Source organism: Rissa tridactyla, chromosome 15 (genome assembly GCF_028500815.1).
Source record: "Rissa tridactyla isolate bRisTri1 chromosome 15, bRisTri1.patW.cur.20221130, whole genome shotgun sequence".
NCBI classification, from domain to species: Eukaryota; Metazoa; Chordata; class Aves; order Charadriiformes; family Laridae; genus Rissa; species Rissa tridactyla.
The window spans coordinates 11,297,411-11,315,120 of NC_071480.1; the positions used below are offsets into that span (position 1 = coordinate 11,297,411).

The 17,710-nt window shown below is 50.8% G+C and overlaps 3 protein-coding genes across 10 annotated transcripts in view; 1 reads left to right on the forward strand and 2 right to left on the reverse strand.

The window, feature by feature from the left end:
• Window positions 1-188: 188 nt before the first annotated feature.
• On the reverse strand, window positions 189-17,356 carry LRRC45 (leucine rich repeat containing 45). 6 transcript variants are annotated; one of them, XM_054221391.1, is made up of 17 exons: window positions 17,292-17,356; window positions 11,926-11,987; window positions 11,035-11,105; window positions 10,537-10,715; window positions 10,298-10,426; window positions 9,626-9,774; window positions 7,135-7,193; window positions 6,937-7,014; window positions 5,868-6,003; window positions 5,500-5,577; window positions 5,217-5,328; window positions 4,971-5,041; window positions 4,086-4,178; window positions 3,401-3,493; window positions 2,284-2,457; window positions 2,042-2,189; window positions 189-1,625 (listed from the first exon to the last, which is right to left on the reverse strand). In XM_054221391.1, exons 1-17 carry the CDS (start codon window positions 17,308-17,310, stop codon window positions 1,429-1,431), a joined length of 1,848 nt encoding a protein of 615 aa, XP_054077366.1. In that variant the 5' UTR covers window positions 17,311-17,356; the 3' UTR covers window positions 189-1,428. The 6 variants fall into 6 exon arrangements, with proteins under 6 accessions (XP_054077366.1, XP_054077367.1, XP_054077363.1 ...); XM_054221392.1 differs by lacking the exon at window positions 17,292-17,356 and adding an exon at window positions 13,363-13,381; XM_054221388.1 differs by lacking the exon at window positions 17,292-17,356 and adding an exon at window positions 12,646-13,227 and having other exon boundaries at window positions 2,284-2,454.
• On the forward strand, window positions 12,905-14,287 carry CENPX (centromere protein X). 2 transcript variants are annotated; one of them, XM_054221404.1, is made up of 5 exons: window positions 12,905-12,956; window positions 13,030-13,081; window positions 13,155-13,208; window positions 13,399-13,522; window positions 13,613-14,287. In XM_054221404.1, exons 1-5 carry the CDS (start codon window positions 12,924-12,926, stop codon window positions 13,803-13,805), a joined length of 456 nt encoding a protein of 151 aa, XP_054077379.1. In that variant the 5' UTR covers window positions 12,905-12,923; the 3' UTR covers window positions 13,806-14,287. The 2 variants fall into 2 exon arrangements, with proteins under 2 accessions (XP_054077379.1, XP_054077380.1); XM_054221405.1 differs by having other exon boundaries at window positions 13,399-13,487; window positions 13,613-13,766.
• Window positions 14,754-17,710, reverse strand: part of ASPSCR1 (ASPSCR1 tether for SLC2A4, UBX domain containing) — a 46,721-nt gene continuing 43,764 nt past the window's right edge. For both annotated transcript variants that reach the window (XM_054221393.1, XM_054221394.1), the window contains one exon: window positions 14,754-17,374. In XM_054221393.1, coding sequence (XP_054077368.1) covers window positions 17,361-17,374 — 14 coding nt within the window. In that variant the 3' untranslated portion in view covers window positions 14,754-17,360. The remainder of the gene's footprint in view (window positions 17,375-17,710) is intronic.

The window sequence follows — 17,710 nt, forward strand, 5'->3', positions numbered from 1 at the left end:
TGTGCCCTCCCCTCCCTCTGACCGGGGCAGAGGTTCTCAGCTGCTTCGCTTTTACCTTGGTTTAGAACCAAATTCTGTAGTCCTACGTGGCTGTTAACACCTGTAACAGCCTTTTCGCTCCAGGACAGATGCGCAGGATCGGCCCCTCCCTCCACATCAGCCAAGCACCCAGCTTGTCACCGGCCGTGTTATGGCAAAATGAAAAAACTCTTTATTAAAAAAGAAGAGCAAAACCCAATATGAAAAATCACAAACCACCCAAGTCCACGCAGAAAGTTTCACTTTCCAGTTGCCTCATAAAATACGTACCGCAAGTTCATTTCTCCCACCACAGACACACTGGAGAAACTCACAGGAGGCTCTGTCCTGACAAAGGTCTCCATTTTCTCTGAGTCAGACCCTCACTCACACCCCTTCCCCTTCCCCGTGACACAGGAGGACTTGCGCTGCCAGGAAAAGGAAGCACCTTCTCCCCTTTGTGCTCTGAGAAGCAGCTCCGAAGCATCGCTCCTCTCCAGGGTAAGGCCCAGAAAACAGCACTCAGCTCCAGGACCCTGAGAAGCCAGCAGGACAGCCTTGCCATTTGTCATCGTGGAATGAAATCCTGTTGCATTTTGGCCACCAGAACTCCACCCACAGGCTGCAGTTACAGTGAGGAAGCACCGACGCTGCCCCCGACACCCTACCCCACGCCTTTCCGTGCCCATCGGTGCTGTAGGGGCTTGAACCACGGCCAAAGCCCAGCTGCCCGACAAGAGTATGGACGGCCACTGCACAGCAGCCCCCCTCTGCACAGCTCTTTCTACGTATAACAAATGCATATCTACTGCCCATCACCTCAGCCAGACCACGGAGGGGCAGGGGAAAGAGCACACGTGATCCCTGCCCGCCCCCACTTCCATCAGTAAGCACTGGGTACAAAAGCACAGGGGTAAGATCTGGTGCTTCCAGCAGCTTCGGGACCCCATGAGCAAAGTACATGGCTCACACCTACAGGGAACTGTAAACACTGCTGCCCGTCATTCATCGCGTTTCACTGTGGACAGCCCAGGCATCCAAACGAATGCTTCAGAGTGACCGCTGCCCAGGGAATGTACAACCCCCCCTGAAACAACAGGGTGTGCTGACAGACTGGCGCTGTATAAAAGGACACAGAAACTACTTAAAATGCCGCAGCAGTGCAGGGTCAGGGCTCCACATCGTGAACTCAGACCCACGAGTCTCTATCCCAGCCCTGGATGGTTGTTTCCTCCTCTCCTTTATGCAGTCGGGAGCAAGATTTCAGAAGAGCAAGAGCGATCGCCTGTGTTTGCAAGCCTTCATGTCACCCCACTGTGACAAAACTGTCCCACTTAGAAAGAACGGGTTGTACCTGAGTTGCTCACTCTCTTCCTGACAGCAGGTATCTGGATTCTTTAAGCCACTTTCTCATTTCCTAGAACCGTGGGTTCCCAAGGGGGAGCCCTGCACATATGCCATGATGGCATTCTGCAAGAAACTTGCTCGCTGGGCCTCTTCTTCCCTCATCCTGGAGATGTCAGCCTCTTTCATTCTCAGCTTCTCCAGCAGCATAGAGATTTCACTTTCTTTGTCCAGCAGTGCCTCGCGGTGATTACTTGATAGGGCTGGGAAAGAAAAGCAGTATTAGTAAAGAAAATCAGCGCGTCCCTAGAATAAACAGGAACACCGCATTATAGGCACAGCCAAAGGCAATAGAGGCAGGATGATCAACAGGCAAATGAGAGAAGCTGCATCAGACAATATGAGAGGTTTTGCACAGACAAGATTTTACACTTCACTGTGCAGGAAACCCCAAACATTTTGCTTGCTGTGCAGCTTTGGGTAGTTATCTGAGCCTTGGTCTCTACAAAAAGAGGACAAGAATCCCTGCAAATACATCAGGGTGGGTGGAGGGTGCAGTTCACGGTCCTACGCGCCGGCAGGAAGCGCCGTTGTCGCTGCCTGTAAGTGCAGCTCAGTTCCAGGCCCACTGCAGGGTACCCCAGCATTACCATTTGAGAAGCATGAAGGGATCCATCACCTTTCAGCTGTCTCTCCAGGGCTGCAATCTTCTCTCTCAGCCCTTCCTGTGCTGTGCGTTCAGCCTGCAGGTGTCCAATCTGCTCCTGTAATTCCACCTTCACTTTATTCACCTCTGTCACTTTCTCCTCTTCTTTACTGTTCAGGTCCTGACACACAAAGACAAATCCATGAATAACCAAACAACTTCAGCAACCTGTTCTGCCCCTGTGGTGACCACGTCTCTACTGCAGTCCAGATTACCTGCTGGAGTTCCTCCAGCCGCCTTCTGAGCCCGTCAGCATGCAGGCTCAACTGATTGGCTTTGGCTTGGGCCTCAGCAACCATTTGTTTCTGCTTAAGGCAGCAGTTCTGAGCTTCATCCCGTGACTCAGTCATCAGCCGCAGCTTCTCTTCTAGGTGTTCTAGTCGTTGCTGCTGCAAGACACAAAGGAAAATGAAAATACATCAGTCCCGTTCTATTCCTGCAAAGGGATTCTTCCCTTTTTGTTCCCAACACAGTGAACCCTTGGTTGAATCAACTGGCACCGAAGAACAAGAACAGGACTTAGCCGTAACAGATACAGCACTTCCCCCTTGCATTCAGCAGTGAATCTAAGCTGCTTTCTGCTGCCAGGGAGAACATTCTGATGGAGACACTGCAAAGCCCAGCCCACTCGCTGAGAAACAGAGGCATGGCCTTGGCAGCAGCACCAATGCCACCACTGATGTTTACAACTAATGCTCTGTCTTCACGTCCTCATACCCCAAATGGCTCTGAAACACCACTGTATGCAGCCAAGTGACTGCTGCGTCCCACCACTGACACACATGGCAGCCTTCATATGTTTGTAACTCGGTAAAGCAAAATCTGTGATGTTACAGGTAAGTAAATGTTCTAACAGTTTTGGTGTATTTTCCTCATCCTTTATTCTCTTTCACAGGGTGTTGACTTCATTGTCATTTTCACAAGGTTCAATTCTACAGTCACTTTTTTCATCCAGCAGCAGTAGCCACCTGTGGGAATTCCTCTCAGTCCAGAGAAACAGGAGCAGCCCAGGAAAGCTGCTGTTGAACAGAAGGATCAACAGCTGGCTGCTAGCTTCAAAAGTTGGCAACTTAAATGGAATCTGCTATGACAATATCCACATCAACTCCGTTACTGCTTGAAAAGCAGAGGGCAGGGGGGATAGCGGTTACATTCTGGAGACAATTAAAAGCAGACTTTTCAGCACTCCTTCCTCAGAAATCACACTATTTGCAGGCCAGTGAAGCCCAGGATGAGGAGGAGTGATGCAGCAGTTCCCTGAGACAAAAGCATTGGCAGCCAAATCCACTCCTTCCCGCAGAGACAGGGCCCAGGGCCAGGTCTCGTCCTTACCTCCTCCAACCGTGCCTGATTCCGGACTTTTATTAACTCCTCCTCTGCCTGCCCTCGCTCAGTGAGTGCAGCTGCTTTGACTCGGCTCAGCTCCTGCCACAGAAACACGAAAGATCGTTCCAGATAAAGCTGCATCACTGCAACACTCACTAGAAAACATCATAAGCTTCCAGCAGCAACGTGACACAGCGGTCTCCCTCACTCAGTGGCAGGGAAACAAACCCAGAATACATACCTTTTCTCACCCTGAGACTTCCGTCTAAATTCAATGAGAATTTCAGTTACATGAGGGCAAGGAATGGGTGACACTTTCCAAAGACAGGGGAATAGGAGAGGGCAGTGCTGGATCTAGCTCGGGGAACAGACAAGGAGAAATAGGCTACACTGCTTGGGACCACATGGGAAACCTGTGAAGTCAAATCCCGGTAAGAATTTAACCACATTCAATGGAACCTTTATTTTTGTACAACCAGAATCTACAAGTTTCTCCTTGGAACCTTCTCGTTCCTTAGTCAAAAAGCAGTAAAAATTATTTTAGCTGGTAAACTGCTGCTTTCTGTTCTTCCCTACAGCACATGACAATCTTTACATAGGTCATCAATGGAAGACTCCACAAAGCTCCCCAGCACCTTGTCCTGCCATCGCTACCTGAGCATTCCAATGCACCCGGAGCATCCTTCCTCACCTCCTCCAGAGCTATCCTGATGGCCTCCAATCTCTGGATCCTGTCCTGCATGGAACGTTCACTGGCCTCAATGTGCTGTGCCATATGATCCACCTGCAAAGTAGTAGAAATCACGTCAGCAAATGCCAGAAAACCACTCCTACCTCCAGGCACAGCAGCATGGCCACTCGGCACGAGAAAGAACATTCATTGACACACCTACGACCAAAGCAAAGCTCTTACCTTCCCTCCTTCCACTAGGAAACTGTAATATAGATAGAATCTGCCCTCTAGAAACCGTGAGCTTTAGACAGAGATCCCTTTCAGGCCAAGATGAAAGATACAGAGTCCAAGCTCTCATCTTCAAGTGATACGAAACACCAGAGATTAATATTCTAGTTGTTATGTAGCTAAAAATCTTCCTGGCTTACGTCTTTTCTTACAAGATTTCAAAGTCTTCAGAGAAACCTACTGGTAGGATTTTGAAAGATTTCACACCTCAATAAACACTCCAAAGAGAGCTGACCACAGCCTCTTGTCCTGTCCACACTCAGACAGAATCCCCCTGAAACACAAGGAAGTAGCAAGCTGAGCACCGCTAAAGGATGGGTTGTATATAGCACATATGTCTCGATTTCCTCCATTAATGCAAGACTGACACAAAGGCCAGCCTACAGGCTTCTTCTGTGGAATCACACACCTCTCTGGTCCACACTCTTGCAAGCCACAAAATCTTACCAGCTGGTAGAACGTCTTGTGATCTCTTCAGCTAGGCTTTGCTTGTAGAAATGGCCTATTATTCCCACAGTAAGTCCACTAATTAAAAGGCAGCTGACAGCAAACAATAGCCTCCAGTGGCACCTGTATGTCAGGACCAAAGGGATGCTGCAGAAAACCCACTCTTACCTCTTTTAACCGAAGGGATTCCATGTCTTCAAGGCTTTGTTTAAATCTTTTCTTCTCCATTTCCAGGCGTTCTGCAGATTAAAAGCAGGCATATCCGAAATATGACATTCCTGCTACAGAGGGTATATTTATTTATAGTCTATCACAAGCTCTTCCACCTTTCCCCTTGGCTGCCTTGCACTGTTGACTCATGGACAGTAATCCCAACCCACAGGGTCCAGGAGCTGTTTCTGCTCCTCTGCTCACCCTCCGCCTGCACAGCCCGCAGCTTCAGCTCCGCTGTTGTGTTGGTCAAGTCTTGTTTCACCTGGAATAGCTGGTCCTGCTGAACTTTGCACTTCTTCTGCAACTCATCCACCTACAAGGAAATTACCACCACAAAGGATTTTTTTTCCTATTAGCAGAGAAAGGTGGCTGTACAGAACGATCAGCAGAGACACAAACAGGGATCAAAGCAGAGGACATATATACAGAGCAGAAGCGAACAATGCCCAAGTCCCACTTCTCAGCCTTGGACTTACTTTCCTACCTGGTTTCTTAGAAGCAGATTTTTATCGCTGGCAGCAGACAAGTCACGCAAAAGCTTGCCTTCTCGATCAGCACCTTCCTACGAACAGAATCAAAATTAAGAACCTGTACTCACCTTAGTTCTTGCACTGCCAACCTACTCCAGCCAACACCACACACAAGGAAATCCAAGCACCCCACAAGCACCATGGCTCCTCTCCGCACCTAGCACTCACCGATCTAATTTACACAAGAATTTTCATCAAGGCAGCTGTGGTTAAACCACTAAAAATCATGCTTGCCTATCCCACCCAGCATCCCCCAAATCTACACAAACAGGTATGACCCGGAACCCTGCTCTCAAACCTAACTAGGACTTGTCCACCTCACCTGCTTTTGCTGCTGGAGCTCTGTAAAGTGGCGCTCAGCCATGCTGGTTTGTTCCTGTTTCGTGGCATTTAGCAGCTCTCCCAAATTGTGCACCTTCTGCTCAGAGAGAGCCAGGGCAGCTTCAGTCATCTGCAGCCTACACAGAGAAACACTTTCCAGAGTCCTTTCTGAAGGAGACACTGCCATGAGTTCTCCACCCCACATGGTACAGGATGTTAACACGCGTTTGGCAGTGGATGAAATCAGCTAAATGAGGCATTTTTTGCCCCTAGGAAAAGGACACCGCTTATCGTTACCAGCACCGCTTATCGTTACCAGAGGTGCAGCAGCCTCCACAAACAGCAAATGACGTGGGACTTCTCAGAGCCTGGTGTTCCGGCGCCCCACTGCGCTTTCCCCGTGTTGTCTTCCATGAGCTGCTTTCCCCACCTGGACTGGTCCAGGATTTGCCCGCTCTCACAGGAGAACAAAGCTGGCTATTTTATACCACTGCAAGGTTGTTTAAAACGAGGGCCAGAATTTTAAACACAGGTACCAGAAGCAACTTCCCTGCTCTGCACAGGAGGGGCACGTCCACCCTGAGGCATGGCGTAACAAAACCACCTTTACCTGCCAGAACCGAACGAGGCTCGTCAGTGTTTGCTCTAACCACTGTCACGCACGTATGGCTCTGCTCCACCTCACCGCTCCCGAGCAAACAACCTCACTGCTCAGGTTCCTCCATTCCGGCAGTGGTTCTCAGAGGATACGGCCAACTGCCAGGGGAAGCAGGTACAGACTCTTGCCAGGCCGTACACGTGCAAGGAATATTCCCCCATTTTTGCCTTTTCACCCTCTGCGATTCACTTGCTCTTACACCAATGCACTGTAATTGCACTTGGAAGCAGGCTAAATATCTAGCGTGGCAAACCAAAAGGCCTGATCTGACCGTAATTTCTGGATATTGCTGCAGAACTAAGAGAAGTAGTAAGTTAGCCACTCTACAAGATTATCCCTTCTTAACAGCTCTGCTCAGCACTGCCTATACAGCACGGAACAGTGGGAAGGCGAAGGTTTGCCTCCTCCGTACTTGGCTCTCAGTGAATTCATAATAGAGTGCTGCTCATCCAATGCTTCCTGCAGCTGGCTGGCTCGTGCTGCAGACATCCTGCATTTGGGGGGAAAAAAAAGAAAGGAAAAAAAAAAAAGGTGGGTAATGTCTGCCAGGAAATGGAGAGGGACCAATTCTGCTATCAAAGAGAAGAAAGCACTCAGAAATTCAACTCACCTGCCACTCCTGGCTATTTCTTCTCTCTGCTTGTCTATAGTGTCCATCAAATCCAAGAACTGTGAAGAAGGCAAAGATCTATAAGAAAATTTTCCATCATATTTGAGAAGTCTTGGCAGTCCGGTGAAGTTCCCACTAGCTGGAAATGGGGAAACACAACCCTCATTGTTAAAAAGGGGAAAAGGAAGATCGGGGGAACTACAGGCTGGTCAGTCTCACCTCCGTGCCTGGTAAGATCACGGAGCAGATCCTCCTGGAAACTACACTAAGGCACATAAAAAAAATGAGGTGATTGGCGACAGCCAACATGGCTTCACCAAGGGCAAATAGTGCCTGATAAGTTTGGCGGCCTTCTACAACCAGGTTACAGCGATGGTGGATAAGGGAAGAGCAACTGACATCATCTACCTGGATTTGTGCAAAGCATCTGACCCTGTCCTGTATGACATCCTTGTCTCTCCATTAGAGACATGGATTTGACAGATGGACCACTCGGTGGGTTAGGAACTGGCTGGATGGCCACACTCAAAGGCTTGCAGTCAATGGCTTAATGTCCAAGTGGTGACCAGTGACGAGTGGTGTTCCTCTGGGGTCGGTACTGGGGCTGTTCAACATCTTTGTTGGTGACATGGACAGTAGCATTGAGGGCACACTCAGCAAGTTTGCCAACACCACCAAGCTGTGTGACGCAGTCAACACGCTAGAGGGAAGGGATGCCATCCAGAGGGACCTGGACAGGCTTGAGAGGCGGGCCCGTGTGAACCTCATGAAGTTCAACCAGGCCAAGTGCAAGGTCCTACACATGGGTCATGGCAATCCCAAGCACAAATCCAGGCTGGGTGGAGAATGGATTGAGAGCAGGCCTGAAGGGGGGCTTGGGGGTGTTGGTGGATGAGAAACTGGTGAGGGGTCTGGAGACCAGGTCATATGAGGAGAGGCTGAGGGAGCTGGGCATGTTTAGCTTGGAGAAGAGAAGCCTGAGGGGAGACCTCACTGCCCTCTACAGCTACCTGAAAGGAGGGTGTAGAGAGGTGGGGGTTGGCCTCTTCTCCCAGGTGAATAATGACAGGACCAGAGGAAATGGGCTGAAGCTGCAGCAGGGGAGGTTTAGATTAGATATTAGGAAGAATTACTTTACTGCAAGAGTGGTCAGGCACTGGAACAGCTGCCCAGGGAGGGGGTTGAGTCACCATCCCCAGAGGTGTTTAAGAAACGTCTAGGTGTGGCACTTCAGGGCATGCTCTAGTGGCAGAGATTGTAGCGGGTTTTTTTTTTGTGTGTGTATGGTTGGACTCGATGATCTCGAAGGTCCCTTCCAACCATGAAGATTCTATGATTCTATGCTCAACATGAGCCTGCAATGTGCGCTGGCAGCCCAGAACCCCCCTGCAGCCTGGGCTGCATCCCCAGCAGCGTGGCCAGCAGGGCAAGGGTGGGCATTCTGCCCCTCTGGGGAGACCCCCCTGCAGTGCTGCCTCCAGCTCTGGGGCCACCAACAGCAGCAGGACACGGAGCTGTTGGAGCGGGGCCAGAGGAGGCCCCGGAGATGCTGTGAGGGCTGGAGCCCCTCTGCTGTGAGGACAGGCTGAGAGAGCTGGGGGGGTTCAGCCTGGAGAAGAGAAGGCTCCGGGGAGACCTTCCAGCCCCTTCCAGTCCCTAAAGGGGCTCCAAGAGAGATGGAGAAGGACTCTTGATCAGGGAGAGGAGTGATGAGGGGGACCAGTTTTGAACTGAAAGAGGGGAGATTTAGATTAGATATTAGGAAGAAATTCTTGGCTGTGAGGGCGGTGAGCCCCTGGCCCAGGCTGCCCAGAGAAGCTGTGGCTGCCCCATCCCTGGAGGGGTTCAAGGCCAGGTTGGACGGGGCTTGGAGCAACCTGGTCTGGTGGGAGGTGTCCCTGCCCAGGACAGGGGGTGGCACTGGATGGTCTTTAAGATCCCTTCCGAATCTAACCATTCTATGATTCTAAAATGAACTGCATCAGCTTAAAGCACTTACATTTTTTTCCTAGTGACAGCTGAAGGCAGGTCAAGCCACTCTACTGAAAGAAGCAAATTGGAGGTTTGACAGGTTCATGATCACATCTGACTGAGGTCATCAACTACAGGGACTCTGCACCATTAGGTGTCAGAAGGAAAACAGACACGTATATCTAGGTTTTCACCACTTGGAAAATATCAAGCCAGTTGCAAAAGAACAGAAAGCACAAACATAGGTGAAAAAAATCACCAAAACTGCTCCAGAATCCAGAGTGAACATGTTCAGCAGGGCATGTGTCCATACCCATACTGTGATGGATTTGATTCCTGAGCAACATAGCTCAGAGGAAGGACCCGATGTACTAAAACCATGCTGTGTGCCCTCACATAAAGATGCACATGCAACTTCAAGTGCACAATAATCCTGTCACTGAGTGTTTCATGGGGACACCAAGGGAAAGCATAGGATTCCAGCTGTCCCACTTGAACTGCCAACAGTAAGATTGCTGACCTGCTTGGTCTTCTCATCCTTCAGACTCAAAACCTCCTTGGTGAGTATGTACGTTCGGTTCTGGGTCTCATCCAGGATAGTCTGACGGTCTTGGTTGTGATTCATGGCTTGTTCTGATGCAGAGAGAGCAGCAGAGCATGCACGTGTTTCTAAATCAACAGAATAGCAAGTACTGCTGGAAGAGATAGCACTCAGGATGATATCTGGCTACCAGAAGCATCAGGACAGTGGCCCACGCAGAGACCATTCTCACCTTACAGACACAACGTGGGGCGGAATTGATGGGGGAATGAATACCCCAGCCAGAGGAGAGCCATTCGACTCCACTGCGGGTAGGACAACGACAAAAGGACACGCTGCGTGAGCCATATCCAAACTTGTCTACTCAGAGGGAAACTAGAGCCCCACGCTCTCCCACATTTACATGGCACAGTAATCTCTAATTCAATCCAAATAATTTTTTTCCTCTTGCTGGTAAAAGTGACACCTTCAACCTGACCAGCCCTCATTAAAGGACAAGAGGAAGCAATGCAGAGCTCTGTGTAAATGCTGTTGAGAAAGGGAGAGGAGGAGGGACAGCTGTCTTCTGGAGCAGCAAGTGCCCTATATGCCTCCAGTGCTGCAATGGGAAAGGAGTCACTGATGCTTTCCTACACAACAAGTCATACTTACCCACGGCTTTCAGGATGTCACTAGGAACATTGTTCCCAGCCAGCTCCAGCCTCTTCAGCGTCTTATTGCTGTGCAGGCAGTTCAGCAAAGCTCGGCCACCCAGAAGCCCAATATTGTTCCAACGCAAATCTACACAGAAAGCAAACTTTCACCCCAGTAGTCACACATCTGCTGAACGATGTATGTGTACATGCATGCATACATACATATAGGTGGGCAAAAAAACTAGACACACTTACCCAGCTCCTGAAGACTGGCGTTTTGTTTCAGTGCCATGGCCAGCTCTCCAGCCCCTTGGTGGTTGATCTGGTTATTGCGCAGGTCTAGCCGCTGGAGAACAGTGTTTGCTCCCAGTCCTTGGCAGAAAAAGGAGAAACCCTCCTCCCACACGCCAAGGCTGTTCCATTCCAAGATTAAGCTAGGAAAAATCAGACAGGATTGGAGTTCGTGGACTAAACAGACAGTTACAAGAGCCTGAATGACACCTGGATCATGGTACCCATTTGAACACCCAGGTCCCCTAATAGGGACTCATTTTCAGAGAGCAGGATGCTGTTAGGGCCATGCATCCTCAGAACGGGCACCTCCAGTTCTCACTCCCTCACCTGTCCCATCCCTCACAAGAAACTGCACTTGACACTCCTCCTACCCCAACAAAAAACACCCTCAACCCTTTTCTAATGTTGTGCTCCATCTGTCAGGAAACAGCAGAAAGAGAGGCAGATACAGTTTTTTACCTTCTGATGGATTTGTTCTGCCTAAGAAGTTTTCCCAAAGCCTCAGCTCCCATGGTTCGCAGGTTATTTCCCTGAAACAAAAGTCCCAGGTGATCAGTAGGCTACAACCCAGCCATCCCATCAAATGCCACCAGGTGCACCCCAGTGTAACGATGACTTCAGTCTGTCAAAGATGGTCTGAATAACATTTGTCAGCTTTCCAGAAAATGAAAGAACTCTGGGAGGAACGGCAGACACATTCACTGCTAGTCTTGTGAGGCATCATGACTGAGAGCTCACAAATCACAGGATAAGCATAGCCCACGATGGGACGGAAAATGCCGATTCTAGATAAACAGAACCATTTCAACACAGTTCATTAAAAAGGGCTGGGCTAGCACCAGCAAAAATGGGAACGAAAGGTGTGATGCGGTTTAGGGCTGTAGATTCAAGGCAGTAGCTATGTGCTAGAGGAACACAGACAGCAGTCACTCTCACAGTAGCGCAATCATCACATCTGAAAGTGGACGCTTGGTTCCAAGCCCCAGGAGAGCTGAAGGACACTGGCAAGCCAGATAAACTCCACAGAAGTGCAAGTCAAACAACTAGTAACTCACTGATTAATACAGAAACTCAAAGAAAAGCCTACATATGCTTCACCTGACCAAGCAGCAACTAGCAAAAAATATACAGCAATAACTTCCTATCAAAACAGAGTAACTGAATAAAAATGGACAAAGATGAGCTGCAAAGCAACTTCGCAAAGTCGTGACAGAGTGTCAGGGAGGCAAGGACCGAGTCACTTGAGAACAGGAACTTTGCAAAAGTACAACTCTTGTGGAACAATGATTAAGCTTATGCTCCTATTTCCTTCTCTACCTCTTTGCCTTAATTTCATTTGAACAGACTCACCTTCAAATCTAAAGTCTTGACTGTGGTGTTGGAGCAAAGACCATGCAACAGAAGTTTTGCACCTGGGTAGAAAAAAAAAGAGACAGTTGTTTATTTCATATGTGTAACCTCTGCCCGAGCTGGAAGATAAAGCATCCTTTCAAGTGGCCAGCTCGGAGAACGTGGCTGTGATAAACATATGACTTAGTAAGCGGCCACTTACTAGGAAGTGTGAGTCTGAACTTTGAGGGCAGGAGATTTGTTGTATGCTCAGGGCAAGAGGCGCCTGGGCAGAGAACTGCGTGTCCCCCTGCGTGTCCCCCTCCTGCCGCAGCTCTGACCGCAGCCCGTGCCCAGACGGGCCGCGCAGGCGAGACGCTTGCTGGTTTAATGAGCCCCTCTGAGCTTAATGAGTCCCCGCTGCCTTAATGAGCTCAGGCAGCAGGGACCGAGCAGAGACTCATCCCGCCTCCGACAGAATCCCCAGCCGGTGCTCGCTGGGTTTAACGATCCGGTCATTACATCCAGCGGATCATCGGCCGACCCCCCCCCGCCCCGGTACCAGCAGCCGCTGCCCGTCCCGGCTGCTCCAGGCCCACACCCGCAGAAGCCCGAGCCCCGCGGCACCTCCCCGCCGCTCGCCACCGGGCGCCTCGGCCGTGTCCTCTCCGCCCTCCCCGCCCCGCTGCCGGCGGCTCCGACGCGGTCCCCGGCCCCGCCGCTTCGCCCCCGGCCCCGCACCTTCCTCGCTGAGGCCGCAGTCGCCGAGAGCCACCTCGGCGAAGGGCGCGGCGCCGGGCAGCAGCCGCCCGAGCGCGCCGCAGGTATCCAGCGAGAGCCCCAGCGCCGCCAGGTCCAGGCGGGCGCGGGAGGCGGGCGCGGGGGGCTCCCGCAGCCGGCGCAGCACGTCCCCCTGCGGCGCGGCGCAGAGCCGCGCGTAGCCCCGCCGGAACTCCTCCATGGCCGCGCCGCGCCCGGCCCGCGCGCTTCCGGTGGGCGGGAACGGCGGCGGCGGCGGGATGGAGCAGCGGGACGGCGGCGGGTTCCGGAAGGTGCGGCGGCACCGGGCGGGGGGCTGGGCTCGGCCCTGCGCCGACCCGCTCACCCGTTCCCCTCTCCCCGCAGGAGACGGTGGACCGGCTGCTCCGCCTCCACTTCCGCGACGGGAGGACCCGAGGTACCGGGGCGGCGGCGGTGCCGGGCCGGGCCGGGCCGGGCCCCCGCCTCCCGTCAGCGCTTTGTCGTTGCAGTTAACGGGGACGCGCAGCTGCTGATGGCGGAAATGCTGAAAGTGTTCGTCCGAGGTGAGTGCGCAGCCCCAGTCACGGGCCGGCCGGGCCCCGGGCCAGCCCGACCCGCCGTGGGGCCCGGTACCGGCTGGAGTGAACCCCCCACGCCGCCCGCCCCTCGAGCGCCCGGCGGCCGCCTGCAGCGAGCCGGTGCCGGGGGACGGCGTACCTCCCCCGGCCGCCCCTCAGCGCTCTCCCCACGCAGAGGCGGCGGCGAGGGCGGCGCGGCAGGCGCAGGCCGAGGACCTGGAGAAGGTGGACGTGGAGCATGTGGAGAAGGTGCTGCCCCAGCTGGTAGGGAGCAGAGGCACCGAGCCGCGGCGGGATGGGTGAGCATGGGGCTGGAGCAGCTTCATCGTCTTCCTCCCGGGAGCCAGGGAGGCAGGCGCTGTGCCCACGGGCTTCTGCTCTCCTCACAGCTCCTCGACTTCTAGAGGCCTCATGGAGCTCAGGCGGCTGCCAGCAGAAGATCCTGAACTGTGGGCAAACGTCTGGCTCATCCTCAGTCCGGCTCTAGGAAGAACAGTCTCGACTTTTTATTTCTCTGCCCTTTTGCTTCTGTTTCCCCTCTCCTTTACCACGCCAACAAAGCCCCAGATAATGTGCTGTTAGAGGCTGCCACGCGCTGGGTGCGTAACTGGTTTCCATCCTGCTGCTTCGCCCCTTCAGCAGCCGCCCCCAGCACGGAGAGGTGCCGCTGCTTTCATCCGATGTGAGAAACAGGTGCCGCTTCAGAGACGCGTGGAAAGACTCAATGGCTAGAAACGTCGTCCAAACTTCAGGCTCTCATCGCCTCAGCAGGCAGCTGTGGCAGAAACATCAGGTCCAGCTCCAAGCCCGTCTAATGAATAGGTTGTTAACAGGAGCTCAGTCACAGGCTCTTGCCAAAAGCAGGTAACTGATCTTTATTTTATAAATAAACAGTGCCTGTCCCTCACTACCTTCCAGTATTTCTCCAGGGCTGCGACATCAAAGAACGCTTGGAACCTTTTAACCATTTGATATTCGCCTCAGAAGCTGCTTCCCCTCTGCTATAAATTTGTTCTCACAAAGAAACATCAATAAATTAAAACCGAGTCACCCTCCCTTGTGTAGGCTCTTTGCTGCAATTAATCATTGAAAGTCAACTTGCTTCAAAGACTTGCTAAGTTTCCCCCTCACCCACCCTCTTCTCTAAATCTTTGTAAGCCGAAAGGAAAAAGGACAGAATAACAAACAGCATGTGTGAGAATCCCACATCACGGGACAGCCTGGCCCTGCCGCCAGCAGGGGGGCCGGGGGCTGTGAAATGAGAAACCTTACACATGTAGGCAGGACCCACCCAACCGAAGCGGCTTTGTGGGGAAATATATAGCTGGCTGCTCGGGAAGCAGCTGACACCAGCGCGTCTGAAGGACGGCACGCTGTTGCTGGCTGGCTGGCTGTACTCTTCATGACTAGTAATAGCCAGCCATTTTTTCCCCACTGGCAGCTGTAGCAGGCGGAGGCTCAGTGGGTCACCCTAGTCCTTCAGCCAAGAGCCATCAAGGTCATCGCTCAGGACACCAGCCACTTGGAAACTTCAACTAAAACCACAATTTAATACACATTCTTTCTGATGACAGTACCAGCTTGAGCAGTGCCCCATCCCTCTGCTCTGCAGCCTCTTTGCCAAGACAACTGTTTGTGCAGCTGTACGAAACCAGTGAAGGAACTGACCTAGTTCAGCCTTCAGCCCCGCAACCCTATGGTAAAAAAAGGCAATAGCAAAAAAATGCAAGTAATACTACCTTTGAATGCCCCAAGCCCCCAGGGGTGAGTTGAGCTACTATAGCAGGAGCGATATTGAAACAAATGGGGTATCTGCATGTATTGTTCGGTGGCAGGGTAAGAATCCTTGTAGCAACTACCTTAGTGAAGAGCCTGCAGTTTTAAATATCGGGGTGTCTTGTCCCTCTTAAAAGCATGGACACGCTCAGGCACAGCCGGCTGAGGTAATGCACACAGTCAGCAATATGAAGTCTAATCCTCACCCCGTCACCCATGAAACTGCCCCGGTAATAATGATGTTGCTGCTTGTGTCCCTGAACTTTTCCTTCCGTTTTCCCCTATCGGGTACTTGCAGGTGATAGTTATGGCGCTTGCTCTTTGTCAAAACTGGTGTAATCAATCCGCAAAGCAAATCAGTACTATTTGACACTGCCCGTGCTCTTCAAAAAGCAAGACCAGCGTATCTAAAAGCACACTACAACTTCCTACCTACCAGGCTGCTTCTGTTTATTCTAACCCTGTCAATCAAACACACCAGCACAATTATAACATCACCCATCATTAGCTATGGCTATCCGTTGGCCCCTGATATATCCTGCATAAATTCAGCAAAGCAGCTCTAGCTACAGTCTACCTCTGACTTCTGTGACACGCATAAGCCTGAAACAGCACCTGAACCAAGATACAGGCAGTCCTATGGAGTGTAGGCTCAGCCCACACTTAATCCACTAAAGTAATACGCTTTCAACATTATTTTAATTATTTTTTTTCCTGTACTATGTCTTTCATAGCCTGTCAAGTGCAAGAAGGGCTTGCTTTCCACAGGAAGGATTTAGAGCAGCAGCTGTACGTAGTGCATTCCCCGCTGCCAGCGGCCGCACGCATTCCCTGTTTATGTTTGGGTGTCATATAAGAAATCAATCAACATTTTTGCTAAAGCATTCTGCTCCCTCCACTTTGAGTCTCCTTTTTCCTCTTCCACCTTCCTTTCATGCCTCCCCCTCCCTCTGAGTTTCTTCAAAGCATCTGGGAGCATTTGGAAGTAATTAGACCTGAAGGGAAATGTTGGCCAGGCTGGGAGACAATGACAAGTGCCAGGAACCCTGGGTGCCCTTTCTAGCCACTTTGAAGTTCATTCAGATGGTACAAAGCTCCGTTTTGCTTTGTTGAAAAAAAATGGGAGGAAGGGAATGAGGCACGACAGGCCCATTGAAAAGGGAGCAGGTTCCTGTGAACTGAGAAACTGAGCACTGGGGGAAGAAACGTATTATCAAAGAGACCGACAAAAAGGCCTCCTATGGCCACTCTGCTTTATTACATCTACAAATTGTGCAGATGCACACGTAGTTCAGGGAACAATTGTCTATACAGGGAAAATGGAAAACATGTTATTACCGTAACAGGGAACCCCAGCTGTCCAATACGAATCACTGATCCATAGAGAAGACTTCAAATAAAATACAGCACCATGGCTACTGTGGCACTACAGAGTTCATCTCCCTCGTGTGCGCAACTCTAACCAACAATATCCATCCCAGTACAGCATCGCAGGAGGCAAAGACCCGGACTAGTGCCTCCCTCTGCGCACTAACTGCTCTGCGGAGCGCAGCTACTCTGCTGCGGAGACACTCGCACCCCAAGTCCATAGATTGAAGGTCACGTGAAGAGACCCTTTTACTGGATGTTTTTTTTTTCCTCACTGTTAACTGTAATTACTGATGTTAATTATATGTAGTGAAAATAAAACACAGAGCTTGGGGCAGAAACAAACTCCACATGTATTCCATTAACAGATACCTGTCTTGTTTGTTAACAAGATTCTGGCAATGGAAAACCAGACGAGTTCAGCAGATCCAGAGGCTCACGGGAAAAGCCTGTTTGAAGTGACCTAAGTGGTTCCTCTTCACCCACTTTCCAGCCATCTATGCCCAGACTTAGCAGCAGCACTAACCCCAGCCAGCAAGAAGCAGAGAGAAGTCTTGTTCTAGGCAGCACTTAAGTGTAGGTGAAACTGAATTGGATTGTATTTTGATGCTAGAATTCAAGCAGCTAGACTCAAGTTATCTCTGAAGGTAGAACTGGGAAGATGTGAATTTAAAAATATGGATAGAAATAAAGTCCTTCACAGAAAGTACACAGGAATTATTTGCCCATTAATTCTCTATTCGTATTATTTGCATGCAAGAAACCTTAAATTTAACCTCTAACCTTGCTTCTGTAGTCACGAAAACCACAAACAGGCCTTCCACTCCTCCAAAAGGTGAAGCTAGCATCTGAAATACCAATTTTCTATTTATAACTAATGTTCGTACTGATTAGATCTCTCCAGGGCCACCAACAATTTCTTACACATTCTGAGTAAGTTCATCAGGAAAGAGGCACAGCTGACGGCTCACTGATCCGGCAGCCCAGAACGTTTCATCTCTTCCCACCTACAAAATAAACACAAGAGCATTAAAATGCTTAATCACATAATTGGCACTGGTGGTCTTCTTGCTGAGGGTTCTATACGCTGCTGCGCTCAGGTGACGGCTGGGTAACACGTAGGGGCACTTCTTAGGGAGATGGAACAGGGAATACATCATAACTTTCGGAGTGGGGAAACTTAATCCTACTTGTTATTAACATGCATGTTAGAGCATGTTATTAACGTCTCATACCAGCTGTTAATGGGTAACCTGCACAGGTGGACGAGATGTTATTTCGTACTTCATCCATATCATCTTTACTTTGGAAAGAAAGTCCTACTCTAAAGTGTAATGCTTCAA